General features: G+C 39.5%; 1 protein-coding gene across 1 annotated transcript in view; it reads left to right on the top strand.

The window, feature by feature from the left end:
- MFSD14B (major facilitator superfamily domain containing 14B) overlaps window positions 1-15944 on the top strand; it is a 229939-nt gene that overhangs the window by 208167 nt on the left and 5828 nt on the right. The window contains exons 8-10 of the mRNA XM_007953001.2: window positions 4436-4507; window positions 9683-9795; window positions 11308-11405. Coding sequence (XP_007951192.1) covers window positions 4436-4507; window positions 9683-9795; window positions 11308-11405 — 283 coding nt within the window. The remainder of the gene's footprint in view (window positions 1-4435; window positions 4508-9682; window positions 9796-11307; window positions 11406-15944) is intronic.

The raw sequence follows: 15944 nt of genomic DNA, 5'->3' as shown, positions 1-15944 counted from the left end.
ATACATGAAGAAAGCAAAAGGTCATTAAAAAGACAGGAAAGGAAGAAAAGACCAAAATGGATGTCAGAAGAGACTCTGAAACTTGCTCTTGAATAGAGAGTAGCTAAAGGAAATGGAAGAAATGACAAGATAAAAGAGCTGAACAGAAGATGCCAAAGAGCAACTCGAGAAGACAAAGACAATTACTGTAATAAAATGTGCAAAGACCTGGAGTTAGACACCCAAAAGGGAAGAACACACTTGGCATTCTCAAAATGAAAGAACTGAAGAAAAAATTCAAGCTTCAAATTGCAATTTTGAAGGAGTCTGTGGGCAAAATATTGAATGATGCAGGAAACATCAAAATAAGATTGAGGGAATACACAGAGTCACTGTACCAAAAAGAATTAGTCGATGTTCATCCATTTCAGGATGTGGCATATGATCAAGAACCAATGGTATTGAAGGAAGAAGTCGAAGCTGCACTGAAGGAATTGGTGAAGAACAGGCCCCAGGAATTGATGGAATACCCATTGAGATGTTTCAACAAATGGATGCTGTGCTGAAGGTACTTACTCTTCTATGCCAAGAAATTTTGAAGACAGCTACTTGGCCAACTGATTGGAAGAGATCCATATTTGTATCCATTCCAAAGAAAGGTGGTCCCACAGAATGTAGAAATTATAGAACAATACCGTTGATATCACATGCAAGTAAAATTTTGCTGAAGATAATTCAAAAATGGTTGCAGCAATATATTGATAGAGAACTTTCAGAAATGCAAGCTGGATTCAGAAGAGGATGTGGAACGAGGGATATCATTGCTTATGTCAGATGGATCTTGGCTGAAAGTAAGGAATGCCAGAAATATGTTTACTTGTGTTTTATTGACTAAGCCAAGGCCTTCAACTTTGTGGATCATAACAAATTATGGGTAACATTGAGAAGAATGGTAATTCTAGAAGACTTAATTGGGCTCAGGAGGACCCTGTAAATAGACCAGCAGGCTTTCATTCAAACAGAACAAGTAGATACTGCATGGTTTAAAATCAGGAAAGGAGTGTGTCAGGGTTGTATCCTTTTCCCATGCTTATTCCATCTGTATGCTGAGCGAATAATTTGAGAAGCTATATGAAGAAGAACGTGGCATCAGGATTGGAGGAAGAGTCATTAACACCTTGCCATATGCAAATGACAAAGCTTATTTGCTGAAAGTGAAGATGACTTGATAATCAACACATCTTGATCGCATACTTGGTCAATTTCAGACTGCAGAAATTGGTAAAAAAAAAAAAATCTTAAATTTCCTCATCTTTGCCTTTAGTGGTTGATGTGTAAATTTGAATAATAGTGTTATTAACTAAATAGTCATTTATGAGTTGAATCAATTCAACAGCAGTGAGTTTAGTTTTTTTGTTTGTTGAGTAATAAAATGGATACAATATTCATCTGTCAGTTTGTCTTATTGTGGTGGCTTGTGTGTTGCTGTGAGGCTGGAGGCTATGCAGTTGGTGTTTGGAATACCAGCATAGTCACCATGCTGTACAGGTTTCAGTGGAGCTTTCAGAAGACAGGCTGGGAAGTAGGACAGGGCTATCCACTTGTGAATAAACTGGCCAGTGAAAATCTTATGAAAAACTGTGAAATACTGATATATTACTGGAAAACTGTATAAATAGCCCTGAAACATTGTCTTAAATAGTGACCAAATGTGACTTCTTCTGGTTGGAAGGCACTCAAAATAAGACTGGGGAAGAGCTGCCTCACCAAAGTAGAGTCGACCTTAATGACGTGGATAAAGTAAAGCTTTCAGGACCTTCATTTGCTAAGGGACCATGACTCAAAATGGGAAGACAGTTACAAACATCCATTAATAATTGGAATGTGAAATGTACAAAGTATGAATGTAAGAAAATTGGGAGTTGTCAAAAATGAAACAGAATGGTATTCACCATCTGAGTCAGATAATCATATGGTGTACTATGCCAGGAATGATAAGTTGAAGAGGAATGGTGTGGCATTCGTCATCAAAAAGAATGTTTCAAGATGTTTCCTGAAGTATAACCCAAAATGCACAAATAGCAGAAGAGAAACTAGATGAATGGGACCTTCTAAAAATTAAATTTTTATGTGCTTCCAAAGACTTCTCCAAAAGAGTCAAAAGAGAACCTACAGATTGGGAAAAAATATTTGGCAATGTCATATGTGACAAGGGACTTATCTCTAGAATTTATAGAAAATTCCAGCACCTCAATAACAAAAAAACAAATAATCCAGTTAAAAAATGGGCATACGACATGATAGACACTTCGCCAAGGAGGATATTCAAGCAGCCAACAAACATATGAAGAATGCTCATGATCGTTAGCTATTGTTGTTGTTGTTGTTATGTGCCATCGAGTCAGCCCTGACTCATAGCGACCCCTCCTTGGATTTCCGAGGCAGTATCACTACGGAAGTAGGATTGCCCAACCTTCCTTCCGAGGAGTGGCTGGTGGGTTTGAACCGCCAGCCTTCTGGTTAGCAGTCAAGTGCTTTAGCCGCTATGCTACCAGAGCTCCTCGTTAGCTATTAGAGAGATGCAAATCAAAACAACGAGATACCATCTTGCTCCAGCACTAGTAGCAAAGTTCAACAAGACAGAAAATAACAAATGCTGGCGAGGATGTGCAGAGATTGGGACTTTCGTTCACTGCTGGTGGGACTATGAAATGGTACAATGACTGTATGGCGATTCCTTAAAAAGTTGGAATTAGAAATACCATTTGACTCAGCCATTCCATTACTGGGTATATATCCTAAAGAAGTGAGAGCCATGACAACAACAGACATATGCACACCCATGTTCATCGCAGCACTATTTACAATAGCCAAAAGATGGAAACAACCTAGGTGTCCATCAGCTGAGAAATGGATAACCAAACTTTGATACATACACACAATAGAATACTATGCAACCCTAAAGAATAACATAGAATCTGCAAAACACTGCATAACATGGATGAACTTGGAGGACATTATGCTGAATGAAATAATTCAATCACAAAAGGACAAATATTGTATTACTCCATTATTGTAAAAATCAAGGAAAGTTTGTCTAGGGAAGGAAATTTTCTTTGTTGGTTACCGGGGGTGGGAGGGCAGGGTAGGGAACACTGTTAGATAGGTAGAGATAAGTATTGATTTGGGTGAAGACAGGGCATTGTACCACATGTGAGTGATCAATAAAACAACTTTGCTTGGGTCATACTTCCAGATACTCACTGAGATTTACTTGATCCCAGAGGGTTCTAGAATCTCATTGCCTACTTGTCTTCCCCTCTTTTCTTTTCCCCACATAATCTTAATATGCAGCAGAAGTTGAGAGTCACTGGTGTGTTAGCCTGGGTTGTCTAGAGAAGCAAAACCAGTAAAGCTTATATATAGAGAGAGAGGAAGACATTTATCTTAGGAAATGGCTCACACACTTATAGAAGCTAGCAAGTCCCAAGTTCTTGGATCAGATGTCAAGCTGGAGGCTTTTCCCAACTCTCACAGATGCAGGGGTTGATGAGCTCAAGGTTGGCAAGCAGTGTACTGGCTGTTGACTCCAACGAATGATGAACCCAAGATCTCCAGGACATTTGGTGGATTGGTCGCTCATGAACAGTTGTAGGCAGCACAACAGGATCCCAATCCACAGAAGAGTGTCTCTTTTTCCCAGGATGTCCATAAATATATTAGAAGCAGGCCACACAACTAGGGAAACTCCCTTTCAACGGATTGTCTGCTCAAGTCATATACATCCAATCTCATCATGGGACTAACCCACATCATAACTGCCTAAACCACTCAGAATTATGGTTCAACCAAGTTGACATACAACTCCAGCTATCACACTGGCTTTGCCAATGCAGGAGTTCTATATTGATGGCATCAAAAGCCAAGTAATTTTCTTTTATATTCTACCTGATGCTTGATGTCTGTTATATGTATTTGTTGGTGGGCTGGAGATAGAGACAATGGAACAATAGGCCTGTAATAGAAAATATTTTTATTAAAAGTATTTCTTAATTTGAGTCAGTTTATAACAGTTTCTTACCCAATGAAACTTGTGAGAACCAGAACTCAATGAGACTGCCTTGTTTCTCTGGGTTTTTGGAAAATGTTCCCCGTTGTCAGAGTGCAGTCTTAGCACTTTGCTGTCACTCATTTTAGTGGAAAATATTTTGGATTTTCCTTCTCTGACAGGTTTCTGCCTTAGACAGGTTCCAACTTTTGCAAGTTTTGCTATATCAGATTTGGATATACATTCCTAGTTAAATAGGCTCACCTTTCACTACTGCCTTAATCTGCTGCTGTCAAGGATGAACTTTTCTCAAATGATTTTTCCTATGGCTTTAATAGAATACAACATTCGTTATTAACTCTTTTTATAATGTCTCTATTACTATAGTGTTTTCTTTCCATTCCACAGGTCATAGGTTTTGGGTCTGTTAAAATTGCAGCATTCATAGCTATGGTAGGAATTCTGTCTATTGTGGCTCAGGTAAGTATCATCTTAACCATATCAATTTTTTTTAAAAAAACTTTTTATCCTGAAATACCACAGATTATAGAAAGTCACAAAGAAGTATATAGGGAGGTCCCTTACCCAAATGCCACGCCCCTGTCCCTCATGCAATATGTTATGCAACTATAGTATATAGCATTGATACAGTCCATAGAAGCATAACATTTTAAATATAATATGTAGGTTACAATTTAGGAGGAATTTAATACTATGTTTTACTACTTTTTAGGGAACTTATAACTCTTGTTGGGTTAATTCTTTTGTTTGCTTTTATACCAACCAAAATTGTAAATAATTGCTATCTAAATCCTGATAGGATCTTGTCTGTCAGTCTGATAAATCTCATTTATCAGTTTATTGTACTATAGTGGTTTGTGTGTTGCTGTGAGACTGAAGGCTGTGCCACTGGTATATCAAATAACAGCAGGGGCAAACATGGTGAGCAGGTTTCAGTAGAGCTTCCAGACTAAGAGTCAGAAGAAGGAAGAGACCATCCACTTCTAAAGTATTGACCAGTGAAAACTTTATTGATAGCAGTGGGACACTGTCTGATATATTATTGGAAGACTTTATGAATAGCCCTGAAACGTTGTCTAATAACCATGCTGGAAGATGAGCCCCTCGGGTCAGAAGGCACTCAAACTACAATTGGGGAGGAGTTGCCGTCTCAAAGTAGTCAACTTTAGTGATGTAGATGGAGTAAAGCTTTTGGAATCTTCATTTTCTGATAGGGCATGACTCAATATGGGAAGAACCAGCTGCAAATATCCATTACTCTTTGGAACATGGAGTATACAAAGTATTAATCTAGGAAAATTGGAAGTTGTACAGAATGAAATGGAATGCATAGAGATCAATATCCTAGGCATTAGTGAGCTGAAATGGACTTGTTTTGGCCATTTTGAATCAGACAACCATAAGATCGACTGTGCCAGGAATGACAAATTGAATAGGAATGGCATGGCATTCATCATCATAAAGAATGTTTCAAGATCTATCCTGAAGTACAGTGTTCTCAGTAATAATAAAAAAAAAAAAAAAAAAAAAAAAACCATAAACCTACAAGGAAGACTAGTTAATACTGCTAATATTCAAATTTATGCTCCAACCACCAAAGCCAAATTTGAGGAGATTGAAGATTTTTACCAAGTTCTATAGTCTGAAATTGACCAAACGTGCACTCAAGATTTATTGATTATTGCTGGTTTTGGAATGCAAAAATTGGAAACAAAGAAGAATCACCAGTAGGGCCTTGGTGAGAGAAGTGACACTGGAGATTGCATGATAGAATTTTGCAAGACCAGTGACTGATTAATCGCAAATACCTTTTTCAACAACATAACCGGCATGGACTTTGCCAGATGGAATACACAGGAATCAACTCAATTACATCCGTGGCAAGAGATGATGGAGAAGCTCAGTACAAAGCCAGGAGCTGACTGTGGAAGAGACCATATCAATTGCTGATATGGAAGTTCAAGTTCATGCTGAAAACCATTAAAACAAGTCCACAAGATCCAAAATATGACTTTGATTATATCCCACCTGAATTTCGAGAACATCTGAAGTTTAGATTTGACGCATTGAACCCCAGTGATCAGAAACCAGATGAATTGTGGGATGACATCATCCATGAAGAAAGCAAAAAAGTCATTAAAAAGACAGGAAAGGAAGAAAAGACCAAAATGGATGTCAGAAGAGACTTGGAAACTCACTTTTGAATGCAGAGCAGCCAAAGCAAATAGAAGGAAATGACAAGAGAGCTGAATAGAAGATTTCAAAGAGCAGCTCAAGAAGACAAAGTCAGTTATTATAATGAAACGAGCAGAGACCTGGAGTTAGGAAACCAAAAGGGAAGAACACGCTTGGCATTTCTCAAGCTGAAGGAACTGAAGAAAACATCCAAGCCTCAAGCTGGAGTATTGAATGATTCTATGAGCAAAAACTCAGTGATGCAGGAAGCATCAAAAGAGGATGGGAGGAATATGCAGAGTCACTGTGCCAAAAAGAATTGGTTGATGTTCATCTCTTTCAGGAGGTGGCATATGATCAAGAACCAATGGTACTGAAGTAAGAAGATGAAGCTTCACTGAAGGAAATGGCAAAAAACAAGACCCCAAGAATTGACAGAATACTCATTGAGATGTTTCAGCGAATGCTACAATGAAGGCACTTACTTGCATATGCCATGAAATTTAGAAGACAGCTATGTGGCCAACTTACTGGAAGACATCCATATTTGTACCCATTCCAAAGAAAAGTGATCCCACAGAATGTGAAAGTTATCAAACAATATCCTTAATACCACACACAAGTAAAATTTTGCTGAAGATAATTAAAAAACAGTTACTACAGTGTATTGACAGGGAACTTACAAAAATGCAAATTGGATTCAGAAGAGGACGTGGGACAAGGAATATCATAGATGATGTCAGATGGATCTTGGCTGAAAGCAAAGAACACCAGAAAGATGTTTACTCATGTTTTATTGGCTATCCAAAAGCATTCACCTGTATGGATCATAACAGATTATGGATAACATTAAGAAGAATGGAAATTATAGAACACTAATTATGCTCATGAGGAACCTGTCCATAGACCAGGAGGCTCTAATTCAAACAGAACAAGGAGATACTGCATGGTTTAATATCAAGAAGGGAACGCGTTAGGGTTGTATCCTTTCACTGTACTTACTCAGTCTGTATGCTGAGCAGATACCCCGAGAAGCTGGACTATATGAAGAAGAACACAGCATCAAGACTGGAGGAAGACTCATTAACAACCTGCAATATGGAGATGACACAACTTTGCTTGCTGAAAGTAAAGATGACTTGAAGATCTTACAAAGATTAAAAAGTACACTCTGCAGTGTGGATTACACCTCAACATAGAGAAAATAAAAATCCTCACAATTGGACCAATAAGCAACATCACGATAAATAGAGAGAAAGAAGATTGAAGTTGTATTAGTTGGATCCATAGTCAACCCCAATGGAAGCAGCAGTCAGAAAATCGGATGAGGTATTGCACTGGACAAATATACTGCAAAAGACCTCTTTAAAGTGCTGAAGAGTGAAGATGTCTCTTTGAAAGACTAAGGTGAGCCCTACTGAAGCCATGGTATTTTCAATAGCTTCATATGCATGTGCAAGCTGGACAACGAATAAGGAAGACTGAAGAAGAGTTGTTGCTTTTGAGTTGTGGTCTTGCAAATAATATTGAAAGTACCAGGGACTGCCAGGAGAACTAACAAGTCTTTCCTGGAAGAAGTGTAGCTGGAATGCTCCTTGGCAGTGAGAATGGCAAGACTTTGTCTCACTTATTTTGGTCATGTCAGAAAGGACCATTCCCTGGAGAAAGGGTATCATGCTTGATAAAGTAGATGGTCATTGAAAAAGGGAAGACTTGCAATGAGATGGATTGATACAGTGGCTACAGTGCTGGGCTCAGGTATAGTGAGGATTATGAGGCTGGTGCAGGGCCAGGCAGTATTTTGTTCTGTTGTACATAGAGCCGCTATGAGTTGGAGCCAACTTGATGGCACCTAACAACAACAAATACAGATATAGCAAAATTAGCTTAACCAGGAAAATACTTCAGTAGTTTTAATGTTGAAAAGTAATTAAATGTAAAAGCAGAAATGAAAATCCATAGCTCTTCCAAACTCTGTTGTCCCTAGGATTTAAGAATGTTGTGAATCAGTGGGTTGGAATATACATAATGTAAAGAGCAAGAAGTAATTTCTCATCTCTTACAAATCTAGGACCACAAAAAAGAGGGCATGTAGCGTTTAAATTTATTCAGTGCTTAGGTGCATTCACTGTGTCGTGGAATTGTCATACCCTTTTTCCCTGAAGCAAATCCCTGCTGCTTTTGAAGCTTGCTTGACTGAGCAGAGTGGTCTGCTGTGATAACCGTGTAGGAGAAAATGAGAAGACGTGGAAATAGTTTTCCCCAAATACTGAAATTAACAAGGTATATAGCATTGCATCAAAGCTGAGGCTTTTTTTTATTTTTGTCAAACTGTATTAGCAAATAGAGTTATTTGAAACTTTCAGGTTGTCATGATTTTGTTTTGTTTTCTATATTAACTCTAGTCAATCCACTAGCCGAGTCATCTTTTATCCTACCCCTTTTCAGGCCCCTGAATTACCAACATCTAACTTGTGGTCAACTCCTACTTTCTCTTTAATGTTAGGTAATTTTGCCCTCTATTTCAAAAGATTGAACCAGACCCTACTCACAACAAATTCTTCATCACAATCACCTTCAATTGCTGCATATGCAGCTTTTAAATCAGTCAAAAGAAGGTGAGCCTTTTTTTGCACAAAAATAAGGCTAAATACGAACTGTAATGCATCTGTATGCTAACTCAACTACAAATTCCACTTAAAGACATAAAGATGCAGTTAGGAATGGATCTTGTTTATAACTGGGAACTGCCTATAGTTATTTTTAGCAGAGTATATATTTGTTAATTGGAAGGAAGGTTGGACAATCTACTTCCGTAGAGATACCACCTTGAAAACCCAAGGAGGGGTCACTATGAGTTGAACTGACTCAATGGCAGTGAGTTTGGTTTTTGGTTTTGTATATGTTAAGATCTACTAGGAAGGAAGATGGGGCAATCTACTTCCATAGTGATACTGCCTTGGAAACCCAAGGAGGGGTCGCTATGAGTTGGGTCCGACTTGACGGCACATAACAACAACAACAATCCCAACTTTGTAAAGCTATTTACCTCCAGCAAAATCCCACATTTGTCATAAATGTTGAGCAGGAGTTTGCTATTCACTGATGACTGAATGATTGACATCTTGTCAGAGAGACTGGGGTGTCTTCCCTATCTTGATAACTGGTGAACAGCTATTAGTAGGAGATAAAAGGATCCCATAACCTTTTGAGGAGTGCAGAAAAGCACTAGGTAGACGAACTGAGGCTGAAGGCCTCAAGTCCTAGGTCTATCTGAGAGGCCTTGATGCTCCCCCTATCCCATGTAGAACTGAATCAGTATTGCCCAGTCTCCAAGGTTGAGGACCACAAAGTGGGCCTTTAGAGGACTAGTCATTAGTGAATGGGTCTCACTCACAGAGCTTGCATTCAGTTTCTGTGTGTGCATGGTTTCTCAAGATTCTCTCCTTTACTTTGCAGACAGTCTTTCTTAGCATCTTGATGAGATCATTAGGGAATAAGAATACTGTCCTTCTTGGCTTGGGCTTCCAGATGTTCCAGTTGGCATGGTATGGTTTTGGATCTCAGGCCTGGTAAGTCTCTTCCTTAGATTCTCATGAAGTAACAGACAAATGGGTCTTTCAAAGGAGTTTGACCTGATTGAGTACATTTTGAAAAAAGCAAGGGTTATTTTTGTTGTTGTTGCTACATAATTTTAGGAATGTGATAAAAGTTTACTGGTTAGGTGTATTCACCATTTCGAAAACCATTTAGACGTTTATTTGGGGAAAGGTACAGCTAGGTAATTCAGGATTATTTGTAAAGATTGTATTCACTTTAGTGGGTTTTCAGTAAGTAGTTAGTTAATTGAATATGTGTCAACAACCCTCACCTCCAGTGTCCCCAGTTACATTTTAACTCTGTTTTTTAAACACCTTTGTTAATTTTTTAAGACACTGCATATAATCAAAAGTAAAACCAAAAGACAAGGAAAAAATGACTGTGGCAGGCTGCACTGCCATAATTAGCTGAGTGACCTGGGTAACATAACCTTATAAAATAAAGCATTTTAGTTAAACCAATACTAAAATCTCTTCCCAAATCATGTGTGTCCTGAGACAGTCATTACTGCTAGCGTATAAAATTTTCATAACAGGAAAGAAGGTCAAGAAATGCCCTGTGAAATAAGAAGAAATAAAAAGAATCCCAAGTATTGTTTTGTTCTATGGAAGCTTTCCCTGTGTGCCTTGTTAACAAATACCAGATTGCATGTCTTCGTTTTAAACATTAGAGTTGGAGGAGCTCACTTTACATATATGGAGGGATGGCATAATTCAGAGAAACTAGACAAGCTTTAATGGCGGTCTGGTTGGGGAGCAAATGAGAAAAGAGTGTCTTTCTCTCTGTATGAAGTCTTATCAGATTAACTTGGTCAATTCTTCTTTAAGATTTGGGTCCTGTGAACTTTGGTTTATTAGCTGATTCAATCAAATCCATTTGGTGTTTAAAAGACTTTGTGGACGTAAAGGGTTTTTTGAGTTTTTTTTTCCAGCAAAGATGTGGTTGTCAGCCAGCCCCAGTGAAGTCTGGCCAAGAAGGCCAGTGAGAAAAGAACTTCAGATCTCTATTTTTTCAGTTCATGGCACAGTGTGACTTGGTTTTGTTCAGGCGTAAAAACTGAGCAGCTTGAGGGCTAATGTAAGATGAGTCTTTGAGAAGTCCAAAACAAAAATTTAAAAATCAGTAGGGAAAATTCAGTGTTTATATAAGCAAAAAAATTCCTTATGAACTTCATGGAGCTTGTATCTGAAGCTGGTAATAAGGAAACTAGGAAGAAGAAAAGATTTTGAAAGAAGAAAATGAAATTTAAAAATGAAACTTTCCTACCCCCTCAGCCCCTCTACTTCTGTCTTAGTCCCTAAAGTGATCAGTATTAACAGTGTAAAATAGACACCTTCTAGGTTTAAAAAAAAAAAATCCATACTTTTGGAGAAAAATGAATTAGCACTAGAAAACATTTGTTGTTTTGCCACTGATTGTATTCTGAATAGTGATGTCCCTGGGCCAGCCTGCCCACATGACTGCAACCTGTCCTATCATTGCAGGATGATGTGGGCAGCAGGGACTATAGCTGCCATGTCAAGCATCACATTTCCAGCAGTCAGTGCCCTTATTTCACGGAATGCAGAGTCTGATCAACAAGGTAAGATCGCTGTCTTCCTCACTGCCCTCCCTCTTTAGCTGAGCCCTACTTGCCAGAGGCAAAAAGAAGCTCTGATGCCACTATACTGAGCCAGGGTGTCAGTCATGCCTTTCCTTCTCAACAATCATACCTATTTATCTTGCCTAATAGGAAAATTCAAGGAAAATGATTATTTTTTTGGGCTCTATATCCTGCTTTGTCTTAATTTTCAAAATCCCGATTCATCTGTTTAGAATACTAAGAATCAGAACTGACCATCATCTTTTAACAGTTTTGACGCTTCTCTATTACCATCAGAATTAACTAGACTATGGTCCCTTTTTAACAGATTATTGTTTAATAATGATAGAGCAGTTAGTAATGCTATAATTCTCTAAGTTTCTTAGCTTAATTTAGGAGATGGTTCTTTTTTTTTTTTTGTCTTTTTATTTTTTTATTTTAAGAGCTTGTTTTACATTCAATGTTACTTGTACATTTAGTTTCACTCCCCATTTACTACGTCCAACCCTAACCCAGTATCCTCGCATCCCTACCCTGTAACCCTCCTCCTGTGCCCCTCATATTTATGCACTCCTGTTTGTCCTGCATTTCCTCTATTTGAATGTTGGTCCTCTGGTGCCCCGTGGTCTATTGCTCTAAGGGATGTATTACCATAGAGTATTTGGGTGCATCATCCTGGGTTGAGTGGTTTGCGTGTACATCTTGTTAACTGTTGGGCTGAAAGCCAGTCCCTGGGGGTGCATTTTATTCCAGGTGCAGAATGTATTCCAGGGCCATAGTATTGGGGGTCTCACCAGATTTCATCTGATAAGTAAGTCTGATCATTATTGAGATTTTGGATTTTGTTTCACATTTTCCCTCCCACTCTATCCAGGATCTCCAGATTTGATCCTTTCTTGAGTGGTTGGTATTGGTAGCTGGGCACCATCTAGTTCTTCTGGTCTCGAGGGCCATCTTGTCCTATGGCTGATTGTTTCCAAATGCCCTTGGTTTCTTTTTCTTTTTTTTGCATTCTTCTTTGCTTCCGCCACAAGGAGACCATTAGCTGCATCTTAGATGGCTGCTTAAAAGCTTTTAAGCCCCCCAGTCACTATTCACCAATGTATGATGCGAAACAAAGCTTTTATGTATTTTGTTGTGCCAATTGAGTCAAGTGTCCCCCAGTACTATGGTCCTGAGACAGTAGATCTGTGGGATCTCTCTCCCATAGTATCTGGTTGTGAGAGATTACTCTGTGTCTGTCTTTTGTTGTTTCTATAAGGACTGCAGGTATTTTGTATCACTGGTGTCTGTGCAAGATTAGCCTCAGCTGAATCAATCCTTGGTCTATAGTATACTCCTGTTCACTGACCCCCATCTGATCCTTTCAGGTGTTTATATGTAGCCTGGTGTTTGGTGTTAATGGTAATGCAGTATTGTGGAAACATTGGTTGGTATTAGCATCTGTTATCTATCTCTTATGTGCACAATGTGGTGTAGGAGATGGTTCTTTGAAAAGAAAAAGAAAAATCTGTGATTATTGGTAATTGAATGCAGAATGAAGGACAAAATGAAAATTAGGAGTATGTATGTAATAGTTGTAGCTGTGTATCAACTTGGCTGGACCACAATTCTGTGTGGCTTAAGCTGTTGTAATGTGGTTATTCCCATGATGGGATCAGATGATTATGTTTTGAGCAGCCAGTCTGTTGAAAGGGAGTTTTGCTAGGGGTTTGTCCTGCTTCCAGTATATCTATGGACATCCTGGGAAAAGAGACATTCCTCTGTGGATTGGGATTCTGTTGTGCTGCCTACAACTGTCTGTGAGCGAACAATCCACCATTCGTCCAGGAGATCTTGGATTCGTCATTCATTGGAGTCAACAGCCAGTACATTGCCTGCCAACCTTGAGCTCCTCAGCCCCTACAGCTGCAAGAGTTGGGAAAAGCCTCCAGCTTGACGTTTGATTCAAGAACTTTGGATTTGCCAGCTTTTATAAGTGTGTGAGCCATTTTCCTAAGATAAATTTCTCTCTCTCTATATATATATAAGCTTTACTGGTTTTGTTTCTTTATAGAACACATTTGGTACCGGTAGTGGTTCTAGAGAGACAAAATCATAAGGATGGGCTTCCTAAATTGGTTCTCCAATTTGATTAATCTTAAACACACTAGTGACCCTGCTTCTGTTAGAAAAGAGGGTCCTGCTAATCCATGGCGTGAGGTGGCAACATTAATAAGGAAAATAGCACCACCAGTGGATCAAGTACTTGTGAGAAGTGAGACACTGAGTGATCACATATTTGATCCTTTTTTCAATTTTGTCAGCATGAGGAATATAAGGAAGCTGGTTGGTTGGTCCTACCTACATTGGACAAGGTGGTTAAAGAGCGAGATGAGCTCAGAGCTGCTGAGTCTCGGCTTAAGTGCCGCATAAAAGACCTCAGTTCTTCCAGTTGTGCTCTGAAAGAATGCCTTATATCTTCTAGCAACAGAGCTGATACTGCTGAAAACCAGACCCAGAGTCTTAATGTAAGGGTGGCTGAATTACAACGCCGATTAAATTGCCAAATCAGAATGGTGTCTGAAGTTAAAGTGAGGGCATTGATTGGGAAAAAATGGGATCCTGAAACCAGGAGAGGGGACATATGGACAGATAGTCAGGAAGATCAGGATATGGAGCCTGTAAATTCTGTTGAATCCCTCCCATCTGAAGGGATTACTTTAAAACCATTATCCCTCCACCTCAGTTTGATGGGATTAACCCAACTGGTCCTGCTGGGTCATTGTTTGAGGCAGAGGCCATGGAAGACATTCCTGAATGTTCTCAGGAACTGTCTCAACCATCCACTGTTGCTGCTAGACCTATAACTAAAGTTAAGTCCAAGCGAGCCCCAAAAGGTGAAATAGAAAGTGTGACTGAGGAGGTGTGGTATGCTACACCCGAAAAGACCTGCTTGATTTTGCTAACATGTACTGACATAAACCTGGAGACTATGTGTGGGAATGGCTACTGAACGTGTGGGATTAATGGTACAAGGATTGTAAGATTGGATCAGTATGAGTTTATTGATTTAGGCCCACTAAGTATGGATTCTTCATTCAGTGTTTCAGCTCGAGAGGTTAGGAAAGCATGTAATAGTTTATTTGGTTGGCTTACTGAAGAATGGATTATGTGATGGCTTACCTTAAGTCAAGTTGCAGTACCAGACTTGCCTTGGTATAATGTGGAAGAAGGTATCCAGAGGCTTAGGGAAATTGGCCTGTTAGAATGGATTTATCAGATTACACCCCTAGAGCCAGAAATGCAGAGTCCAGAAGATACGCCTTTCACCAGTACTGTGAGGAATAAATTTGTGAAGGGAGCTCCAGCATCCTTGAAGACTACTGTGATTGCTATTTTATGTAAACCTGATTTGACAGTGGGAACTGCCCTAATTGAACTAAGACACTTAACTACAATAGGGCTTATTGGACCCCGTGGTAGTAGGGGCCAAGTGGCAGCAGTTAATCGGTAAAGGCAAGGTGGGCATGGTTACCATAATGGACAGCAGAGTCAGAACAGTAATCAGAATAGTCTGACACGTGTGAAATTATGACATTGGCTACTTGCTCATGGTGTTCCTCGTAGTGAAATACATGGCAAGCCTACTAAATATTTACTTGATCTGTACAGACAGAAGAATTCTAGGTCACAGGAACAGCAACCTAGATTGAATCACCAGAATACAGAGTCACAACCTCTCGATCAATTCCCAGACTTGAGTCAATTTACAGACCTACAACCCCATAAATGATGGGGTGGCCAGGTCCCTTTGAGGAAGAACCCCACTACATTGCCAAAAATCTATAATGTCAATCTTTCTCCTAGCTTTCCCCAAAGGGACCTGAGGCCTTTTACGAGAGTGACTGGTCATTGAGGAAAAGGAAATAATCAGACTTTTCAGGGATTACTGGACACTGGCTTTGAATTGACACTAATTCCAGGAGACCCAAAGCGTCATTGTGACCCACCAGTCAGAATGGGGGCATATGGAGGTCAAATTATTGATGGAGTCTTAGCTAAGGTGCATCTCACCGTGGGTCCACTGGGTCCCCGAACCCATCCAGTAGTGATTTCCCCAATGCCAGAATGCATAATTGGAATAGATATACTGAGCAATTGGCAGAATTCCCACATTGGCTCTCTGACATGTGGAGTAAGGGCTATTATGGTAGGAAAAGCCAAGTGGAAGCCATTAGAACTGCCTCTACCTACAACAATAGTAAATCCAAAGCAGTACCGCATCCCTGGAGGGGTTGCAGAGATTACTGCCACCATCAAGGACTTGAAGGATGCCCAGGTGGTGATTCCCACCACATCCCCATTTAATTCACCTATTTGGCCTGTGCAAAAAACAGATGGATGTTGGAGAATGACAGTAGATTATCGTAAACTTAATCAGGTGATGACTCCAATTGCAGCTGCTGTTCCTGATGTGGTTTCATTGCTTGAGCAAATTAGTACATCTCCTGGTACTTGGTATGCAGCTATTGATCTGGCCAATGCCTTTTTCTCAAT

The sequence above is a fragment of the Orycteropus afer genome, unplaced genomic scaffold, assembly GCF_000298275.1.
Source record: "Orycteropus afer afer isolate SDZICR_OR568_19922 unplaced genomic scaffold, OryAfe1.0 scaffold00368, whole genome shotgun sequence".
NCBI classification, from domain to species: Eukaryota; Metazoa; Chordata; class Mammalia; order Tubulidentata; family Orycteropodidae; genus Orycteropus; species Orycteropus afer.
This window is presented reverse-complemented; position numbering and strand designations above follow the sequence as displayed.